Below are 20,197 nucleotides of genomic sequence, written 5' to 3' on the forward strand. Positions count from 1 at the left end.
AACCAAGGAATAACTGAGAAGCAGGAGTCTTTTAATTATTATTTATCATTTGTTTGCAGTGATTTCCATGCATCCAAGAAGGAATGGTCCCTGCCCCAAGTAGTTTACAGACTAAGGAGAGATAAATGTAGGGAACAAGGACCAGATCCCTGAGCTGGTGTAATTTGTCACAGCCCCACACCCCAAATATTTCCTTGCTGTGTAACTGTACTCGGCTGACTTTAATACACCTGGGGTGAAATTCTGGACTCTTTGACATCAGTGGGGATTGTGCCGTTGGCTTTGATAGGACTAGGATTTCGCCCCTGTTGGATCCCTGTCTTTCAGTGCCCACTCCACAGAAGCATGGTTTGCAGAGGGTGTAATTTCCAGGTTCTTGGGAGGGCTCCAGCTGTAATGTCTGCCGGGGGCTTCATTGAAGCATGGCTCAGCCCCATCCATTATCCAGGGTGATCGTTAAATAAAACAAATTGGGGACTCTTCCTGCTCCTTCCTGCCCACTCTAGAAACATGGTTCCTCAAGGGCAGGATGATAGAATGTGGGCAAATCAGGGCAAGCAGGGAAGTGGCCAGTCCTGCAGCCTGCCAGTTTTCTGTCCTGCTTGTGGATAAATAGGTGACTTCTGCTTCCTGGGTTTTCCATCCATGCCCTAACCCGCCCACAGTGAATTCCTCAGTTTGTTTTAAAGGCAAAAGGGGAGTGAGAGAGATTGATAAAAGGCCTTCGCAAAAGCGAGGGAGGGTGATGATATCTGAGAGTTGTCGGATCATTCTACCACCCCATCCAGTCAGTGTCACTGCAGCATTGTTCCATATTTAGCTGCCGACAACTGCCTCTAGGACTGGAACTCCCAACTCCCTTTTTTCTCTCTCTCTGCCATCTCTGATCCCTGCACTGGTCTCAAAAAATTGCTCCCTCTCTTTCCTCGCGGTCTGAACCCGGTGCACCAGCACCCGAGAGGATGGCTGAAAACCAGGAAGAGCCCAGCGACACTCAGACTGGTGAGGAGCAGCCTGAAAATGCAGAGGAGTCTGAGGAGAAGAAGAAGAAGGAGCTGGAGAAACTGCCGCCCTTTGAAATCGTGGGAGGGTAAGAGAGATCAGTGCATAGAGTTTAGTTTTAAAGAGGAAGCGAGTAAAGAAAGCCAGGATGACTCATTTTCACTTAGCTTCTCACACAATCTGTCCAGGGTGAGATCTCTGCCTGAAGTTTTAATGTTGGTTAAATAAGGATGAAATCTGGGGCCAGTGCAAGTCTGGAAAGGAATTTTTTGAACTTTGTTTATATTGTGCAGGTTGCAATTCTTCCTAGAGCTGAACTGGTAGCTAGGGTGAAGTTGCTTGGTGAAGAGAGTTTCACTGCCTAGGTGCAGGATGGATTCAAATCAGCTTGTAACTCACTGGATCCATTTATGGGCCTGATTCTATCAATTCTCTCTTGCCAGTGCTGACAAGTCACTAAACATGCAAGTAGTCCCACTGGTTTCAGTGGGACCACTCATCAAGTAAGGTACTACTTGGTGTAAGGGTGGAAGAATTGGGCCCTTGAAGAATACTGAAATATTGATTTATTGAAGGGGTCTTGTTTGCAAGTTCCTCTGTTGCTGGGTTAGGAAAAATACCATCCCCAGAGCTAATGGTCTGGGTAGAGAAGGGCAAGCAAAGGAGACTATTTACTTTAACAGAGTAGCGTGGTTGTTACGGAGACCCAGTCAGTGGTGCTGGATTGCCCTTCTTGGGGTCTATCCTCTGTCCATTATTATCCACAGGAGTGGTCGATTCTGGATAACAGTGGTGAGAGCTTCCCCAACACCCACCCACCCACCCCAAACAATCTTCAAGGGCTCCAAATAATTGTCAAAAAGGCCAAAACATGCACAAAGTTATCCAGTGTTAAGCAGTAGAACAGCCACAGATTGGAGAGCCTTCATCCTTTATATAAATTATAAATCACAGCAAAATACTGGCACAGCAGCCAATTTTTACTTTTTAAACTTTTAAAATCCACCGAGCCCCATGACTCCTGGAAGGTTGTTTGTTTTTTAAATAGGGACCCAGAATACCCACTTGTTCCGCCAATAATGGGACCCTAGAATCAGCTCTGAAAAATACCCACTGCTGTGTTGTGCCCGCACTATGGATCATACGGGCTAGATTTTCAAATGAGCTCGGGGGCAGAATTTCTAGGGCTCAGCACCCACCCCTGGGGCCAGACTGTCAAAAGAGCCCAGCTCACATTTAGCTACCAGATCATCAGTCATTTTTGAAAAGTACTCAGCACAGTGCTTAATTTGTAATGAAAGAGGTGCAGCAAACCCAGAGGTGGCATGATTATGAACTGCCCAGCCTAGTGATGCCAGGGCTCAGCCTGGCACAAATTAAAGCACTGATTCAGCAGCTCCCACTGGGACACTGAGGGCCAGATTTTCCAAACAGCTCAGCATGTTGGACGTGGGGGTCTTTTAGAAATCTGGCCACTTATTTAGGAGTCTAAACGGGTGATGAGCTCTATGGAAATCTGGCTTATGTTCTGAGTGTTGAGCCCTTCTGAAAAGTACAGCCTACAAGAGGATCCTTATAAGATCCCAATACAATAAACCATACAGCTAATACAAGCACGGAATGATGATTAATCAATGGACAAATGATTATACATTAATAATATATGAGGGAAAGGCGTAGCTAGGAAAATTTGTCTGTCTAATCTACCATCCCTAAGCATTTCTAATATACCAGTCACTGTACTGTCTAGATGTAATCTTTCATAATTTAAAGTGTGGCTTAACCAGAAACATGCCATTATAAAAATGTTATGGTCGAGCTCTGTATTTATTCTCGCCCAAGGTTGCCAAGCCTACGTGCTCAATTAATAAACTCAAATGTGATTGTTTTCCAGCAGCCTTTAACACAGACTTCAATCCAGGAACTGAAAATCCAGCTGTGGCCTTTCTGCCTGTTACATTATCACTATTAAGAAAGATTCTACAATCAGAACTCAGCTGGCAATTCTGATGATGCATAAGGCAGGATATACTCCAGCTCTCTCCTCACTAGCTGTGTTGCCTCCACATAGGGCTAAAGTGAGTGAAAGCTTTTGGTCCAAAAAATCAGCAGATGTGATTCAAAGATACATATCGAGCAAACATGTTGAGTAACAAGATGCCATTTTGACTGGTCACTTTGCTGCCTATAATGGATATTCTGATAAAAATAATTACATTAAATTGTTCCGTCCCCAAATTCTAATACTTGGTTTTCTCTCTGGATTTCACCTGAGAATAATTTTGTTTTCTGTTCTCACAATCTCTTTTAAAAGTCTTCTATCATTTTTGATGGTTTAAAAATAGCAGGCCACATTTGGGACCCGATTCTCCACTGTCTTGCCCTTGGTAGGATTTTCAAGTCAATACCATTGTCTTCAATGGAAGTAGAGTTGGGCCAATGTGAAGTGCTTCTGAAAATCCTACCCAGTGTCATGATATTCACCTGCACAAAGTGAATGCTGAGTGGGCATACAATGTTACCATTCTGATTTACACCCATTTTGCATTGGTGAACTCATTGCGCAAGGCATGTGGCAAGGCAGAACCTGGCCCTGTGGCCTCAACAACACTTTTTTATTTCTGTGACACTGCTTGGCTGTTACACAGGCCCAGTCAGAGGTGCTAGATTTAGGTTTGCCAACTCTGACTGAAGCTATTCTGGGAGATTTCCCCCACCCCCCAACATGACATAATGTCATTTTCTTAAAATATCCTACTAAAATCTCCTGGGATTGCTTTCAATAGTCACCGGGAGATGGATGTCGATTCCGGGAGACTCCAGGCCAATCCTGCAGGGTTGGCAACCCTAGCTGGATTGCCCTTCTTGGGGACTATCTTCTGTCCATTACTATCCACAGGAGGGGTAAACTTTGGACAAGAATGGTGAAAGTTTCCCCAACACCAGTGGGTCTCATCTCTGTTCTGGAGACCAGCTCTCAGGATGAGATCATGAAACCAAAGGTCTTTCACTCCTTGGCCTCTGTACTGAGACTGACAACAAATGGAACAATTGGTGCCAGCTGTTATAGTGACTTTTATAATGTGGGCGGGGAACTGAGCTAAGACCATAAAACTCAAGGTACTAATCACTGTGCTATTTGAGGATTGGGCCCAAAGATCTGCCTTTTGATGTCTGATGAGGTCCAGCAGAAGATAGGTCTACCTGGGATTATTATTGATGCGCTAGGCTCCTAAGGGTGAGAAATGGGAAAGCAAAGGGAGAAAACAGGGAGATCACAGAGGATGCTCAAGAAGAAACTGAAAAATCCAGCCAATTTACCCTAATGTTTAAGAAGTGCCCATCTTAAGATATTGTATTTGGAAGTCCTGGGACTGCAGATGGGAATCTCTTTCTCTGTATCTTTGTTGGATGTGATTCCAGTTTGGATTTTCTAGTTATTTATAAAATTTCAGCAGAGAGCGCCAGTTATCCAGCTAATGAGAGAATGTATAACTCCAAAGCCCCAACGTGTGTGCTCAATTACACTGTGTACAGTTCAAGCATTTCAATTGTCGACCTTGGATTAGGGACATTTTATGATCCTTGCCAAGTGTTTGATGCTGCTACCCACAGCCCCAAGGAGTCTGTGCTTTGAAAATGGGGCTGGTGACCTGATTCGCTCTTTACACTTAAGAACATTAAAACCCTTTTCTCAATGTTACAGCCAGTTTCAGCCCAGCTGTGTAAACTTCATGGGATTCAAACTGATGTATTAATTTACACTACATTCCTCTGGGGAGAAAATAAGAATCCCTAGAGCACAGACATGCAGTAGCAAATCCTTCCCCTTTTCCTTGGTTGTAGTAGGCTCCAGTCATGACAGAGCAGTATGGGTCCACTAGATAGTCCTTGCACCATTGTCATCAATGAGCCCCACACAGTTGTTTGTTACTGAATGGCTGCTACAGAGCCAGTGAAGGGAGCATGAAACATTGCTTCTGTGTAGGCCCTACATAACCAGAGACCATAGCTCCTGGATTTCTAGTGGTTGGTTCAGCCACTGACATTCTATGTGACCTTGAAGCAAGAGCCCTTCACTTTCCCCATCTGTAAAATGGGCATAACATTTATACGCCTTTCATTCAAAAATGGATGCATAGGATCATCCTCATTTTACACACGGGGAAACTGATGCCTAGAGAGGTTTAATAACTTGTTAATTGTCACACAGCAACTTAGTATCATGGCTAGAACTAGAACCCAGGTCTCCTGAGAACCAGCCACTTCTTTACCATTAGGCCCCTTTACTTAGCTACTTCAGAGATGAATTGTGAGGCTTAACAAATTGTTTGTAAAGTGCGGTAACCTCCTCAGATGAATGATGCTATAGAAAGGCAAAGTATCAATTACTTATTATGAGTGTCTGAAATGCTTGAAGTTCAGACCACGCACAGGCACAGGTCCAAAGCGTGTGCAATCTTACGGTACGTGTGCTTTTCTCTTTTCCTGCTGAATCACTTGCTAATAGATATCACAGCCATAGGGGGTCAGAGACACCTGGTACAGTTTTTGATTGCTGAAAACAGGGACTGCAAGTCCTGTGACAAGCACTTAAGTTCTCCCACTGCAGATGTTTAAATGACATACTTATGCTGGAATATCCACACCACTCTGAGCGAGATGGGCTTAAACCAAACCCTTTTCATTAATTAATACTCTCCGCACCCATGATGAGAAAGGGTTTCCAAGATCTCAGCCAGCCATGAACAATCTTGGATAGTCTCTTTAGGATTGTTTACAGGCTTCTTTACTGGAAATAAAGTGATCTAGTGTATATTCCACATTGCCAGGAAAACAGATTTGCTTTAACATCCCAGGTAATCCCAGCCGGCCTAGTACATGATAAGGGAGAGATTTTATGTGAGGGCTGGGTGGAGGCCCTGATTTAATGCACTCTGAAGTCAATAGGAGTCTTTGCATTGACTTTAAGAGCTTTTGGATCTGGCCCTCACAGATTAAATGACTCATTAAAAGATAAAGAGACAATTCACCCCTCTTGTAACTCCTCTGAAGTTAGCAGAATTACATCAGGGATGAATGTGTAGGTGACTATTATATGTTACATATTTATTTAAAAATGTAATAATTGCTTGTGGCTTTGAAACAAGGGGAGGGTAGCTTGTGCTGGGTGGAACCTTTTGATTTTTAAAAAGAGTCACCAATTATCTCAGAGGTAAAGTCATGAAGTTGGCTGTTACCAAACAAATGTCAATTTCTTAGACTCAAGGAATGAATAGGACTTTCACCCAGTTCATGCGAGGGAAGCACAATGGTCTGATCCTGCTCCTAATGAAGTAAGTGGGAGTTTTGCCGTTCACTTACAAAGGTACCTTTAAATCTTCTTAGGGGGAAAGAAAGAGAAAGTATTGCCAAGAGGAGAAAGGTTGATGGTCACTTTGCTTGGTCTGTTAGGGCTTGCTTAGAGTATGGAAATTTGCAATGATATGTATTAGTGAAAACTCCTAATGCAGACACCTGGCATCAGGGCACAACAGAACTTGCACTTGGGCAGTGTATCTACATTAGACATCTGAGCTGGTATAACTGTATCAGTGCAAATTTCTAAACAAGCCCTTGATCCTTTTGGCCCTTTCTTTTTGATTACACATGAAAATAGGCAATGGAGGCCTAATTCAAAGTCTACTGAAGTCAGCAGGAGCCTTTCCATTGACTCCAAGGGGCACTGGACTTAAGTGTTCTTCCTTTTTACTCATTTTGAATGAAAATATATTCACCAGTTTTCAATACTAGAATCAAAGCCCTGTGTGTTCTACACATTTCCTAGCCTGTACTTGGCATCAGACTATTCAGCAGTGCTATATTTATAATACTCTATGATGGCCCTGTCACCAAAGCATCTTCAGCCCAGCAGGAATTGTTTGGTCCTCAGTCAAAATGGAGAGGCCTTGTCTACCTTACTATTTTTCTTCACGCTGAGGCAGTACCACCAGCAATTGCAACAGCCACCTCAGCGGCAGCCACCACCATTTTAGCCACTGTGTTGTGTAGACTGGCTCTGAGCAGGATTCGAGAACACAGTGCCCTAATCCCCTGCAGCCGGTACACAGCAGAGTTTGCACTGTTGCCAACACCCGCGGAGCAGCACCGTTGGGAAATGTGAACCAGAGTATTTGAACTGCAGCCCTATATAAATATTCAGGGTTTGGGCTGTCATTTAACTAGGTTATGTAAGCTTTTAGCAAAATGGGGTCCCAATCAGGAGGTCACCCTTCCCCTCTTAAGCAGCAAGTGTCAGAAGTACCAGGGCTGCAACGTTTTAGGGAACTAAATATAACTCCCCTAAACAATTCCAGGGAACATCCTGTTCTGGAAAAAGACCACAAGCAAATTCATCTCAGAGGTGACAAATCAGTGAGATTAAATTCATTTGGAAACCGGGGGAGGAACAGTTCACAATGACTGCAAGGGGAGATGCACCTATTTATACCAGGTCTAGATTTAGTCTCCTATATCCATATTCAACAAAACCATAGCACAATTCATGGTAGAGGACCAGAACCAGAACAGCAGGCTAACCGCCAGGACTGAAGTACACTTGCATCAGTGTGTGCAGAAGCTTGCATTTATATGCTTAGTACTAGCCAGTCATCTGCCTCTGTTCAGAAGAATCTCAATGTAGCTGGAGGAGAGTTGATAGACCAGAGTTCTGGACTCCAAGGGTACTGAAGACTACCATTAAAGGGCACTGGCAGAGCTGTGGAGGAGCTTCACATTGGAATGGCAGGTGTGCAGCTCAGATCTGAAGTGCTCTAGCAGACCCATGCGCAGAGAAGTAATTTTCCTGCTTCCTGCAGCCGTAAAATATAGACATTCAAATAACACGCCGAAGTAGCTTCAAAAAAGTCACACCTTGTGCCGAGCAGTCTTGAAATACTCTAATAGCCAATATACAGAGATTTGCAGTGTGGATGGATGAAGCAAACATAACCCAAAGAAGCCAGGCAGAGACAATACGGGGTCGGGAGCCAGAACTCCAAGGTTCTATTCCTAACTATGTAATTATATGGCCTTAACTACTAGACTATCTGAGCACCTCACAACAATTAATTTTTAATCTTTACAGCACCCAGGTGAGGTAGGAGGTATAGTCCCTCGTTTGCAGGTGAAGAACCAAGGCACTCGGTAGATTAAGTGAGGTGCCCAAGATCACACAGGAAGTCTGTGTCTGAGCTGAGGAACTGAACCCAGGACTTCTGAGTTCCTGTCTAGTGCCCTAATTCTCCATTTCATTTCTGCTACTGACTGGTCGGGAGCCTTGGGCAAGTCACATGGTACTTATATTTCCACTCTCAGGGTGGCAGGGAGGATGGGAGGCTTGACTAACATTTGTAAAGATCCTTGGTTGAGAGTTGCTGTTGAAAGGCTGTGTGTTATTATAGGATACGTTATAACACTGAGGTATTTCTCTTGCTCTTCCCCTCTCCATAGGGAGCGCTTCCCAGCCTTCTTTTTCAAATTCCAGTTCAGGAACGTGGAATACAGCTCAGGCAGGAACAAGACTTTCCTATGTTATGTCGTGGAGACCCAAGGCAAAGAGTCGGGGAGCTTTCGGGGTTATCTGGAGGATGAGCATGCAGCAGCCCATGCTGAGGATGCTTTCTTCAATAACATCTTGCCCACATGCGATCCCAACCTGCGCTACAATGTCACCTGGTATGTCTCCTCCAGCCCGTGTGTGCCCTGTGCTGACCGGATAGCGCAGATACTGCAGAAGAACAAGAACCTGCGCCTCTCCATCCTGGTAAGCCGCCTCTTCATGTGGGAGGAGCCGGAGATGCAGGCGGCGCTGAAGAAACTGAAGACATCTGGATGCAAACTGAAGATTATGAAGCCTCAAGACTTTGAGTATATCTGGCAGAACTTTGCAGAGCAGGAAGAAGGAGAGGCAAAGGCCTTCGAGCCCTGGGAGGACATTCAAGAGAACTTCCTGTATTACGAAGAGAAATTATCAGAGGTTTTGCACTGAGGCCCATGCCAGTGAGGATTTCAGTTTGCTCATTTAGCTTCTTGCTTTAATGGTGGACACTCATCTCTGTTGTTTCTCATCTGTGACTACAACTCTGCCTAGGTCTGACAGTACATGATCATAGTGAACTTCGCCTTAGTAGTACCTTACCCACTGCAGCTAGCAATCCATTAGTGTGATCTCCCCCACAATAGGGCATGTAGAGGCATACTGAGCTCTCTTCCTCGCAGGGACTGGTCAGTACCTCTAGGAATTTCACCCCTCCGCCCCAAATCACTTTTCATTAGGAAACAAAGGGCAGGGTCATTAGATAGAAAAGAATGGAACATTCTTGCTCTAAGTGGGTGATGTTTGCACATCTAATGGAACTGGAAAGAGGAGGCGGTAGTGGTTCTAGTCCCCTAGAAATATATCAAAGGAGGTATATTATAGTATATCATCCATCCCTTCTGCCATACACAAAGATTGAGGAGTCCATAACTAATTTTGAGCAACAAAGCTCTGAAACATCGGAAGCTGGTAACATGTCTCTCTCATTTCTCCAGGGCCAGCTTGTAAGAGATCTGTCACCCAGAGGAGAGAGAGGCATGACAGACTTGGACATCTGGGACATGCCTTCAGCTTTTCAGAGCTGCTTTGAGTCAGGCAGGATGCAACAAAAACCTTTAGCAGACATAGCCCTGATGGACTCAGACTACATTTACCATGTAGCATTTAGACATTTTGTTTTTTAATTTTTAAAATAAACATGCACTGTCTTTGTTAGCAGGACAGGAGAAGGCTGTGTGCTGTGCTTAACGACATGAATGCAGTAGACTTCAGAGGACTGGCAGGAAAGAGAGCAGGCCCCACATATTGGGGCAGTTTTAGCATTAAAAAAAACCCACCTTAGATCAAGGCTGCAAATTTGATAAATGTATTGAGCAAGTGTATGTCTTATAAATGCTAAGGACCTTTTTCAGACAAAAACACATAGGTATATAGAAAACAAAATTATTCATTTTCCACCGTGTATAGATAATCCAAAACTCAATGTGGGGACTGGGGCTAACAGTTCTAGACAGTTACAGGCAATATACTGGAGCCTTCTGGGGACATTCTGAATGCCTCGAGTATTTATCTGCTCCCTTTGGCCTATGAGACGCTCATGCTATAAAACTGGGAGGGGCAAAGGAGTTAAATAAATTGGCAGCCACTGCAGAAACTCACAGCAGCTGTGATTCCACCCCCATCCCCTTCTCCACACAGGGTCTACTACATTTAATCTGATGGGGAAGAACCATGGCCTTACAACCCATCAGTGAAATGTTTCACACTTGAGAAAGAGTGCAATAGGAAGGGGGAATTCCCAAGTACAAAGAAATTTCAAGTGCCAGCATGAGCGTGAGGGGAACAAAGAGAAAAATCTGGGCATGTGACGTCCCAGATAAAGCCTACACAGAATGGGTGGAAAGCTCATAGGGAAGCTGGTCAGCCAAGATCCTGAATCAGATGGGATTCACACTTCCAGTTAAATTTCTGACTCACCGTGCTTTCTGTATCAGCAGCACAAAGCAATATCAGCAGACCACAGGAAGGTAAGAGAGGCAGAAGAGACAAGTACGGCCAACAGTTTTACATGTCAGTCTCCCACTGGCACCAAACCCTAGCCAAAGCCTTCAATACAAAGGACATGAATAGTGATAAGAAACCATCAATATGCCGAGCAGACAAAAACAGTTGCTAATGATTTACTGTTTGTATTTGTTACTAGATTTAGACAACAAATATAAATAAGATACAAAAACCTAAATCCAGGCCCATATTTTTGGTACATATTTATGCTTGTTTAAAGATCCAATTTCCCAAGCTTCTATTTGTCAAACTCAATCCTTTAAAAAGTTATTTCCATGTTTGGTTACAGCAGTTATACACCAAAAACAACTCTACAAGGGACAAAAGGACAGTCAACAAATATTGGCTTTGCGTTTTTAAGGTGTTACAAATACATACGAGTGGAAAGACAGAATCACCCAGTTGCAACCACTCTAACAAATTAAAGAGTGATATTCATGATCTGCAAAGATTCAATCATTTTCAACTGAAAAGGAGGAGAGTAAAACATGAGGCCTTTAAAGATTAGAGAAGGGGATTTGCAGAACTCCATCAATTATGCAAAGGATCCCACACAACACAAGCTGTTAGTAGCGTTTGAACAGAGAAGAGTTTACATATATTACATGGATAAAAAGAAGATATTAGGGATTCTGCTTTATGCTAGAATTCCTATACTCTTGCACTCAGTTACTATAGTAATGGGCATCCTAAAAATAAATCAGATTAGTCACTGTGACAATATCAGAAGTAAAATGTACTACAAGTACTAAGAGTATATGGTAGAGCACTTCAGTATAAGGTTCTAAAAATCAGCAGAATTATAACCTTTGAACCAAAGGCTGCAGAAAGAGACCTGGTAAGTTATTGTAAGGACATGAAGAGAAAAAAAAAAAAAAGAAAAGAAAAAAAAGATGTTCCATCTGAAGTTTACTGACCACCACAAAGTAATGGACTTCCTTTTGCTGGCCTGCTAGATTCAATATGCTATTTATTAATACGATTTGTTCATTGCTGTTTAGCAATGCCAGATGTAGAAACAGAATGACACAGACCCCACAATGACTAGCAATCTATAAATACAGTAGATGAAGAGTAAAGATGAAAACCTATACACGCATTTAATGCTAAGCCCACTTTATTTCATACTAGTCCATCTCAGAACACTTGCATGCTGATACTTGTACCAACTATGTGGGACAAAATGAACCTCCTAGGAATCTATGCCCCATACACTTATGTTCCCTTGAGAAGTTCAGCCTTCATATAGAAGGCAGAGAGAAATGTGAACATAGTTGGGTTTACAGAGGGGTTGCGCTCTGGTTCAATAGGAAGAGTTAAAAAGGTATGTACTTGAGACTTGATAGCATGATGCTTAAGAGACACTCCGGATAAAAGCGTGAAACCTCACTTATGTTTTGAAAAGATAATACTTTAATTTTTAATAACTAAAAGAACAGAGGAAATCTGCATGACTGAGCTGAACACTGTACTGTTTTAGATTAAACAGCAGATCTCCATGATTCACTTCATTATCTGAAACAACACACTAAACAGATACATATAACTCTTAAATTCAAAGATCTGGAATATTTTAAAAAGTGCCAAACTAGCTCAAACTTCCACGCGCACAAACCACCACCGTAAGAAAATATTTCTTTATGAGCAGATGGGTATTCTGACGGGTGGAGGAACAGTGACATCTGGTGGTTGGCTATGTGACTCACAGGCAAGGATCCCTGAGGGATATATATAACCCTGAAGGTTTATACTTGATACTTCATTCTGGAACTCTGATCAACACATTCCAAACCAGCTGGTTCTCTGGAAGCAACTGCCTGCCATTGGGAAAAACCTAATGGTAAATTATTCCTCAAAGAGGAGGAAATGGGCTCTGCTTCACACACAGCTTTTTCTTTAAATCAATTCCCAAGCCACTTGAATCTACAGCAAGGGAAATCAACAATCATCTCCATAAGGCCTCTTTGTTCAGAGAGCATAAACTGTGATCTTAATGTCCGTGTCCTCAAACACTTCCTCAAGTAGCGCTGAAACCTTATCCCATTCCAGACGGTCAAGTCCACATCCGATCCTGGAAAATAAAGACACCAAAGTGGCTGTGATGAGCTGTTTCTGACTGAGTATGCTGTAAAGCTCACAAACAAATGCACAAAAAGATTGGGAAAGGACTTGATTAGAGGGTGTAAGTACCTTCTCAAGGGAAAAATACTGGATACTTTTTAAGGCATAGCAAGAACGAACGGAAGTTAAAACCCCACAGAAGTTGGAGTTAGAAATAAGGTGTTTAAAAAAAAAAGTATCAAGTGACAGTGGTCATTCATTGGAATAAACTTCCAAGGGAAGTGGATTTTCCATCTCTTCATGGCTTCCAGTCAAGACTGGATGCCTTTCAGCAAGATATGCTTTAGTCAAACAAGTTATTGGGCACAAAAGATGACTAACTGGGTGACATTCTTTTGGCCTGTGTTATACAGGAGGTCAGGCTAGATGATGGAATGGTCTCTTATTAAAAATCTATTAAAAGAACGTGAAAGTGAAATTACTCCAATTACAACTCATTGGCCCAAGTGAAGGGGGAAAAAAACCCAAACACACACTTGTCTCAGATGGGCTGAGAATCGTAGGACTGGAAAGGACCTCAAGGTCATCTAGTCCAGCCTCCTGCACTCATGGCAGGACTATGTATTATATAGACGATTCCTGACAAGTGTTTGTCTAACCTGCTCTTAAAAGTCTTCCGTGATGGAGATTCCACAACCTTCCTAGGCAATTTATTCCAGTGCATAACCACCCTGACAGTTAAGAGGTTTTTCCTAATGTCCAACCTAAACCTCCCTTGCTGCAATTAAGCCCATTTGCTTCTTGTCCTATCCTCAGAGGTTAAGAACAATTTTTCTCCCTCTTCCTCGTAACAACATTTTATGTACTTGAAAACTTTATGTCCCCTCTCAGTCTTCTCTTTTCCAGACTAAACAAACCCAGTTTTTTCAATCTTCCCTCATAGGTCATGTTTTCTAGACTTTTAATCATTTTTGTTGCTCTGGTCTTTCTCCAATTTGTCCACATCTTTCCTGAAACATTGTGCCCATAATTGGATACAATACTCCAGTTGAGGCTTAGTCAGCGCAGAGTAGAGTGGAATAATTACTTCTTGTGTCTTGCTTACAACTCTCCTAATACATCCCAGAATGTTCACTTTTTTGCAACAATGTTACACTGTTGACTTCCTTGTGGTCCACTAATACCCCCCCAAACCCTTTCCGCAGTACTCTTTCGTAGGCAGTCATTTCCCATTTTGTATGTGTGCAACTGATTGTTCCTTCCTAAGTGGAGTACTTTGCATTTGACCTTGTTGAGAAGGTATGTGATGACCTGTTTCATGTATTTCTCTGTGGGACAACCAACTTACAACATGAGCAAAGCAGTAATAACACAAAACAGTTCCTGGGCACTGCACATCTTCAAAATGCTGTACCAAAGGTTAACTAAAAGAAAGCAAATTACTGCCTAGAACCTTGTTTATGTAACTACGATTTTAAGGTCCCTTTGAAAGATCTCAAAAGACCAGTGTGAAAACGCAGGAAATTTGGTGCTAAATAAGTCACAAGACCAAACCTGCAGTGATAATCTGTTTGAAGGCATAGACTTATCAAGCATTTCCTCAATAGGATTCAGCACTTCAGTAAGTTACAGATGCTCTGCTTCAGAATACTACAAATTCACATTCTCCATTATATCTTTATGTACCAAAAGAACCTAAATACAGCATATGCTGCCCCAACAGCACAGTGCTCTCCAGCAGTCTCTACGTACTGCAGAAGTAAAAAAAGGGACAGAGTTCCAGATTCCCTTAAAAGAGCTTGGAATCTCTACACATTGTCCTGCAGCCTTTACAATCTACTATTAAATTAGTGTAAAGCGTATGTGCAGGAGAACTGAACCCTAATTAAAGCTGAAATAAGCCCTCTCTCTCCATCCTAGTTTAGTCCCAGGCTTGTTTTAAACTAATGATGGGACTGGGTCCTAGCTAGACATATATAGGCATTCAATATTATGTTGCTGAATAAGGTGCAATAAGCCAGTCCCCATTATGTTGCAACTTTGATATTTCAGCAATTTCAAGCAGCTAGTTTGACGCAGCACTAACTAAATGTATCTGAAATTAACTTAATGCAGTCAAAAATACGGAAATAACGAGGCCTACGTGCTGGCCACAGAACTCACTTCATTTGTGATCAGATTTCAACTGTACAACCCAAACTGAATATAACAATATTAAGAGTGGGCATCTGATCCTTTATTTCATAGTAAATGGTCACTTCCTAAAATATCCATTCGGCCCAAGGGACAATGAAATGTTTACTTTCTAGTCTCCAATTCCCTTACCTAGGCATGGAAATGTCAGTAACCCCGTTGTTCAAACAATGAGTTTTCATGGCTTCTAAACTCTTTTGCATATTCTCATATGTTGGTTTGTGGGAGACTTTCTTCTTCGTAATCTGTGTACAAATTAAAAAAGTTCAACAGTGCATTAGCAACAATGGTGCAAGCTATTTTCTCCTTAACTCTAGTAAATTGTGGCCTGGATTTTGGTAATCAACTACCTCTTAGTATATGGTGACTGGACTCCACTAGTTATTTCAATATAAGATGAACAACTATTACCATTTAGACATTTAGTTGCAATTCTGTGCCACATGACACAGCAGGTCAGGGCACTAAATACTGCATTTCTAAAAGGCAATAATCTGGTTTGGAGAAAACCACTATTTTTCTTTAAAATTTTCCAGTCAAAAGATAAACTGCAATCTCTCTCATTACCAAATGCTGGGGTTATGCTTACATCTGTCTCACACAGTAGACCAATATTTTGAATACTACTTTCAGGGAAGCGGTTGAAAAAAAACAAGCAGCTCCTGTTTCAAACAAACTGTTTAAAGCATAAACACCATACTTCAGGCAGAGAGTGGAAAAGCAGACTCTTTCCATTGCAGCATGCTAGGAGAGGCTTTTTCAGCACAAGTGTAACAACCAGGGGCCCAGTTTTCACATGACCAGCAGGATATGGGTCAATGGGAATTACCAATAGTCTGAGAGAGAGGTGGTGGTGGGGAAATCACAACCCAGGATTTAGAGAGTAAATTTTAGCAGTTAGTTCAGTGAACTAAAAAAAAAAAAAGTATCAAAATGTATGTGCATTTGTATGCTTTTACATTTTAAAGCAAATTATGAAGGCGACCAGATCAACATTCCTGTGACTGAGCCATCCAACCACTGAACTGCAGGATGGCAGCAGCACAAGAATCTCCACACTACCCTGCCAGCACACCTCAACACTGCACATAAAGGCTACTGAACAATTGTCAGACAGTAACGTCCACAAATGAAATGTGCTATTCAAATGTCCTTCAATTACTTGTTGGTAGGAAGCTGTACTGAGTTTAGTTCTGAAAGAAAAATCTAGCTTGGCTTGTCCTCATAATCTGTGTCTTTATTTAAAAGGCTGAGATGTCTGTTGAGAATCTAGAGAAAAACCTCTCTTCCATTTAATGCAAATGAGGTGGGGCTCAGTTATAACAAATGCCTGACTCTCATCCCTTTCTTACCAGGTAATATATATATCTGTCATCTCTTTTCAGAACGGCCACCTCTCCAGACTTCTTCTCTAAAACAAAAGTGAAACACAGCATTGACATTAATTGTGTTTAAAATTCTACAATTCACTGCTGATTCTCCCAACTCCTGCTGAATAGATTAGAAATGAATTAACAGATATTATAAAGAATTTTCTAAACCAAAACTATTTTTACAAATAATTAAAAGATCAGAGACATTGTCATTCAGTGTGTGAAAAACATCCTTGAGCACCATAATTAGATTGACCTAATGGCTCAGCATCTTCGGTCTACCTCTTGGAGAGGCGGATTAGGTATAGTGACAGAAATCCCCCTTCCATTGCTGTAGGAAGTATCTATGTTACGGTGCTACAGTTGCAGCACCATAGTGTGGATAAGCCCTCAGTTTTTGGCTTTTTCTGTTGCTGCTGCCCTCGTGTTGCTTTTTCAAATGTGTTGCAGCTGGGCTAACCCAATCTTGCAGTTAACTGACTACTGCTAAACCAGGGCTGCAGCAGATGTGTGAACTATAGTAGAACCTCCGAGTTACGAACCCCTCGGGAAGCGAGGTTGTTCACAATTCTGAAATGTTCATAACTCTGAACAAAATGTTACGGGTGTGCTTTCAAAAATTTACAACTGAACACTGACTTAAAACAACTTTTAAACTTTACTAAGCAGAAGAAAAATGCTGCTTTCCATCTATTTTTCAGTAGTTTACGTTTAACACAGTACTGTACTTGCCCTTTCCCTCCCCCGGTCTCCATTACTGCCTGATTGCGTACTTCCAGTTCCAAATGAGGTGTGGGGTTGACTGGGCAGTTCCTAACTCTGGCGTACGTATCTCTGAGGTTCTACGGTAACTTATTCATATCAGTGAGTTATGAACTCTATCCCACTGGAATCCCATTAATTAGTGAGATGGAAACAGGTCAAATTTAAATACCAAACATACACGGGCAGTAGGCTTTTCTCTCTGGTTTCCTCTTTAACTGGAAATTAAGTAACAAAAATTCTCCCTGTAAACAAACTAGGGAGCATAAAAGTTGAAGGTCTCATTATTATTTATACTATGGCAGCCCCCAGAAACCATGGTCAGGCTCAGGGGCTTGCTGTGCTAGGCACTGTACAAATGCAGAAGTGGATCATGTCTCTGCCCCAAATAGTTCACAGCAATTTTTATAAAGATCCAGTATGGCCAGTTCTAGAATCAGTGCCTAGATACTACTGTGACTGGTGTTATATAAATATTTTAGGTAAACATGAACTACTGCTAGAGGCTCAGGCTTGCACATGGACTATAGTAGCCTCCCCTCCCCACAGACATCACTCACGCTGATCCAACAGCTCCTGTATGCCACCAAACTTTTTCTTAAATAGAACAGCTATCCCAGCGCCCATGCGACAGTCCTCACTGATGCAGTGAGCCAACGAGTCCGTTCTGGGGCAGGTAAAAAGGTCCCCTTTTATGTACCTGATCTGAAAAAGAACAAACAAATAGGAGCTAAATGAGAGAAATCAACTTTGGTCCACCTTCAATGTGCAGAATCACATAAGGAAGAAAAAAAAATAGAGTTAACCAAGGCAGGATGGTACAGTGGACAGGGGACTGGACTGAGACACTGTTTACAAATGAACGAATGAAGATAGGCTGTGCAACACTTAGCTATTCCTATAGGTCATTTGCGAAACCTACATGATTTGCGATCAGTTCATTTTATGAAAAACCAGTCTAAATTAAAGAAAACTGGACGGGTATGGTTAAATTAGTGCAAACATATTGAACGGGGCAGTAATTTATTAAAGTAAACAGCACTGGGCTAAACTGTGCTTTGGGTTGACGTACATAGGGGTTCTCAAATTTCATTGCACAGTGCCCCCCTTTTGATAACAAAAATTACAGGCAAGTCGCATTTTAGGAGCATTTAACATGCGTGAATTCAGCTTTGCGCAGTCAGCAAAAACAGGAAAGAAAAATAACAATATAAAAACTGCATCTGTAGTGCGGGCGATTCTGCCCGCCATTCAACTCACTGAGTGTTTCACTATACGCGGTTTTCGCTTTACGCGCTAACCGCAGAACAGAACCTCCATGTAAGATGAGACTTGCCTGTACTACATGACCCTAGGAGGGGGAACCGAAGCCTGAGCCCCAGGGGAGTTCCCTGTTCCCTGCCAATGGGAGCTGCAGGGGTGGTGCCTGCAGGCAGGAGTAGTGCTCAGAGACCCCTGTCCCTCCATCCCCCCACTCCCGCCCAGGGCCACAGAGGTGTCCCGGGGGCTTCCGGGAGCAGGACGGGACCGGGGCAGGCAGGGAGCCTGCCTTAGCCCTGCTGCGCCACTGGACTTTTAGCAGCCGGAGATTGTGATGGACTGTCAGATGCTACAGGATCGACCATTCGATCGGGATCTACCAATTATTAACCGTTGATGTAGTCAGACTACCCCTTCCCAAAAATAGCCATGCCCCAGAACCAAATATTCTTACAACACAACTCTAGAGCACATGCCAATTGGAAAACTTTATTAAGAGGAAAATGTCACTTCTTGAGTTATGATAAAAACGGGGCCTTTATAATAGCAGGAACCTACATTAAACAGTTAATTTTCTACATACTCTGTCTGCCTGATCCCTGGAGGGGGGGCTGGCCATGGTAATGTGAGGGTGTTTCCAGGATTTCTTCTGCTGCAAGGTTAAAGAAAAGAAACATGATTATTAAGCCTTGCAAGATAAGTGATACTAAGTACACAGAACTAGGCTGGATGACATATGGGAGACCTGGACTGTAAAAAGCAAACTTCCCCCAGTGGATGTGCCATTAGGCAGGAGCAAGCAGGTATTTCAGAGGGAAGAACACCCCCCCACCAAAATCAGTCTGCATCAAGCAGGCTCAAGGTACAAGGACCCCAGGGTTCCAGGCTGGTGGCACTGGGGTGCAGGGCAGAGAGTCCCACACAACTACCATGCTCAAGGCTCACCGCAGGGCAGACAAAAACCAAGGGAGCCTGCCTACAGGAGCCACTGCGGGAGGGAGCGTGGAGGGAGCCCACGCGGCCAGCCTCGACAGCTCACCCCCCTCGAGGCAGGGAGCCCACGCGGCCGGCCCTCGACAGCCCCCCCCTCGGGGGAGGGAGCCCACGCGGCCGGCCCTCGACAGCCCCCCCCCATTCGGGGCAGGGAGCCCACGCGGCCGGCCCTCGACAGCCCCCCCCCCCATTCGGGGGAGGGAGCCCACGCGGCCGGCCCTCGACAGCCCCCCCCCATTCGGGGCAGGGAGCCCACGCGGCCGGCCCTCAACAGCCCCCCCCCATTCGAGACGCGGCCGGCCCTCGACAGCCCCCCCCCCCCCCGTCGGGGCAGGGAGCCCACGCGGCCGGCCCTCGACAACCCCCCCCCCCCCCCTTCGGGGCAGGGAGCCCACGCGGCCGGCCCTCGACAGCCCCCCCCCCCGGGACCCCTCGACGGGCCACCAGGTTCAACCCCTACCTCCTGCGCGGGCCCCACCACAGAGCCCCCTCAATGCGGCCCCCGCGCCCTCGGGGGACCCCACCAGCACAGGCCGCCCCCCGCACCTGACACGCCTCTGCAAGTTGAGTCCAAACGACAAGCCACGACGTGGGTAAACCCCGTTCCTAAGCAGCCCCCCTCCCTCCATTGGTACAGTCTAGTAGGACATCAAAGATGGCAACCTCCATCCATTTACCTATCTAGGCTGAGTGGCGGAGCCCCTCTCTATGGTAACAGCCCAGAACATTCGGCGGTGGAAAGCAGACCAGGACTTACCTGTCAATAAGCTCATGCGCAGAAGACCTAGAGAAGAGGCTTCTGTCAGCGCATGCGTATTATTGGCGGCCTCGACTGGGGGGAAGCGTGTTTTTAGCGCATGCGTAAGAGCTTCGGCTAGGTCGGGCCGGCTGGGCGTGTCCTGCAGAGATG

General features: G+C 43.9%; 2 protein-coding genes across 5 annotated transcripts; one reads left to right on the forward strand and one right to left on the reverse strand.

The window, feature by feature from the left end:
* Positions 1-662: 662 nt before the first annotated feature.
* On the forward strand, positions 663-10,624 carry APOBEC2 (apolipoprotein B mRNA editing enzyme catalytic subunit 2). The gene is made up of 2 exons (XM_045013443.1): positions 663-1,090; positions 8,494-10,624. Exons 1-2 carry the CDS (start codon positions 963-965, stop codon positions 9,029-9,031), a joined length of 666 nt encoding a protein of 221 aa, XP_044869378.1. The 5' UTR covers positions 663-962; the 3' UTR covers positions 9,032-10,624.
* A 121-nt stretch (positions 10,625-10,745) lies between these two features.
* On the reverse strand, positions 10,746-20,181 carry OARD1 (O-acyl-ADP-ribose deacylase 1). Of its 4 annotated transcripts, none has more exons than XM_045013448.1 (6): positions 20,045-20,181; positions 18,878-18,946; positions 17,595-17,739; positions 16,252-16,310; positions 15,032-15,144; positions 10,746-12,716 (listed from the first exon to the last, which is right to left on the reverse strand). In XM_045013448.1, the coding sequence occupies exons 2-6, from the start codon at positions 18,911-18,913 to the stop codon at positions 12,614-12,616; spliced, it is 456 nt and encodes a 151-aa protein (XP_044869383.1). In that variant the 5' UTR covers positions 18,914-18,946; positions 20,045-20,181; the 3' UTR covers positions 10,746-12,613. The 4 variants fall into 4 exon arrangements, with proteins under 4 accessions (XP_044869383.1, XP_044869384.1, XP_044869385.1 ...); XM_045013449.1 differs by having other exon boundaries at positions 19,965-20,106; XM_045013450.1 differs by lacking the exon at positions 20,045-20,181 and adding an exon at positions 19,834-19,965.
* Positions 20,182-20,197: the final 16 nt, after the last annotated feature.

Source organism: Mauremys mutica, chromosome 4 (genome assembly GCF_020497125.1).
Source record: "Mauremys mutica isolate MM-2020 ecotype Southern chromosome 4, ASM2049712v1, whole genome shotgun sequence".
Classification (NCBI taxonomy): domain Eukaryota; kingdom Metazoa; phylum Chordata; order Testudines; family Geoemydidae; genus Mauremys; species Mauremys mutica.

Coding starts and splice junctions, on each gene's coding strand:
- OARD1 (XM_045013448.1), bottom strand. CDS start 18,913: ATGGCCAGCCCCCCCTCCAGGGATCAGGCAGACAGA. Junction 16,311..17,594: donor ACAGGAGCTGTTGGATCAGC/GTGAGTGATGTC, acceptor CTTTTGTTTTAG/AGAAGAAGTCTGGAGAGGTG. Junction 15,145..16,251: donor ACAGATATATATATTACCTG/GTAAGAAAGGGA, acceptor ATTTGTACACAG/ATTACGAAGAAGAAAGTCTC.
- APOBEC2 (XM_045013443.1), top strand. CDS start 963: ATGGCTGAAAACCAGGAAGAGCCCAGCGACACTCAGACTGGTGAGGAG. Junction 1,091..8,493: donor CCCTTTGAAATCGTGGGAGG/GTAAGAGAGATC, acceptor CCCTCTCCATAG/GGAGCGCTTCCCAGCCTTCT.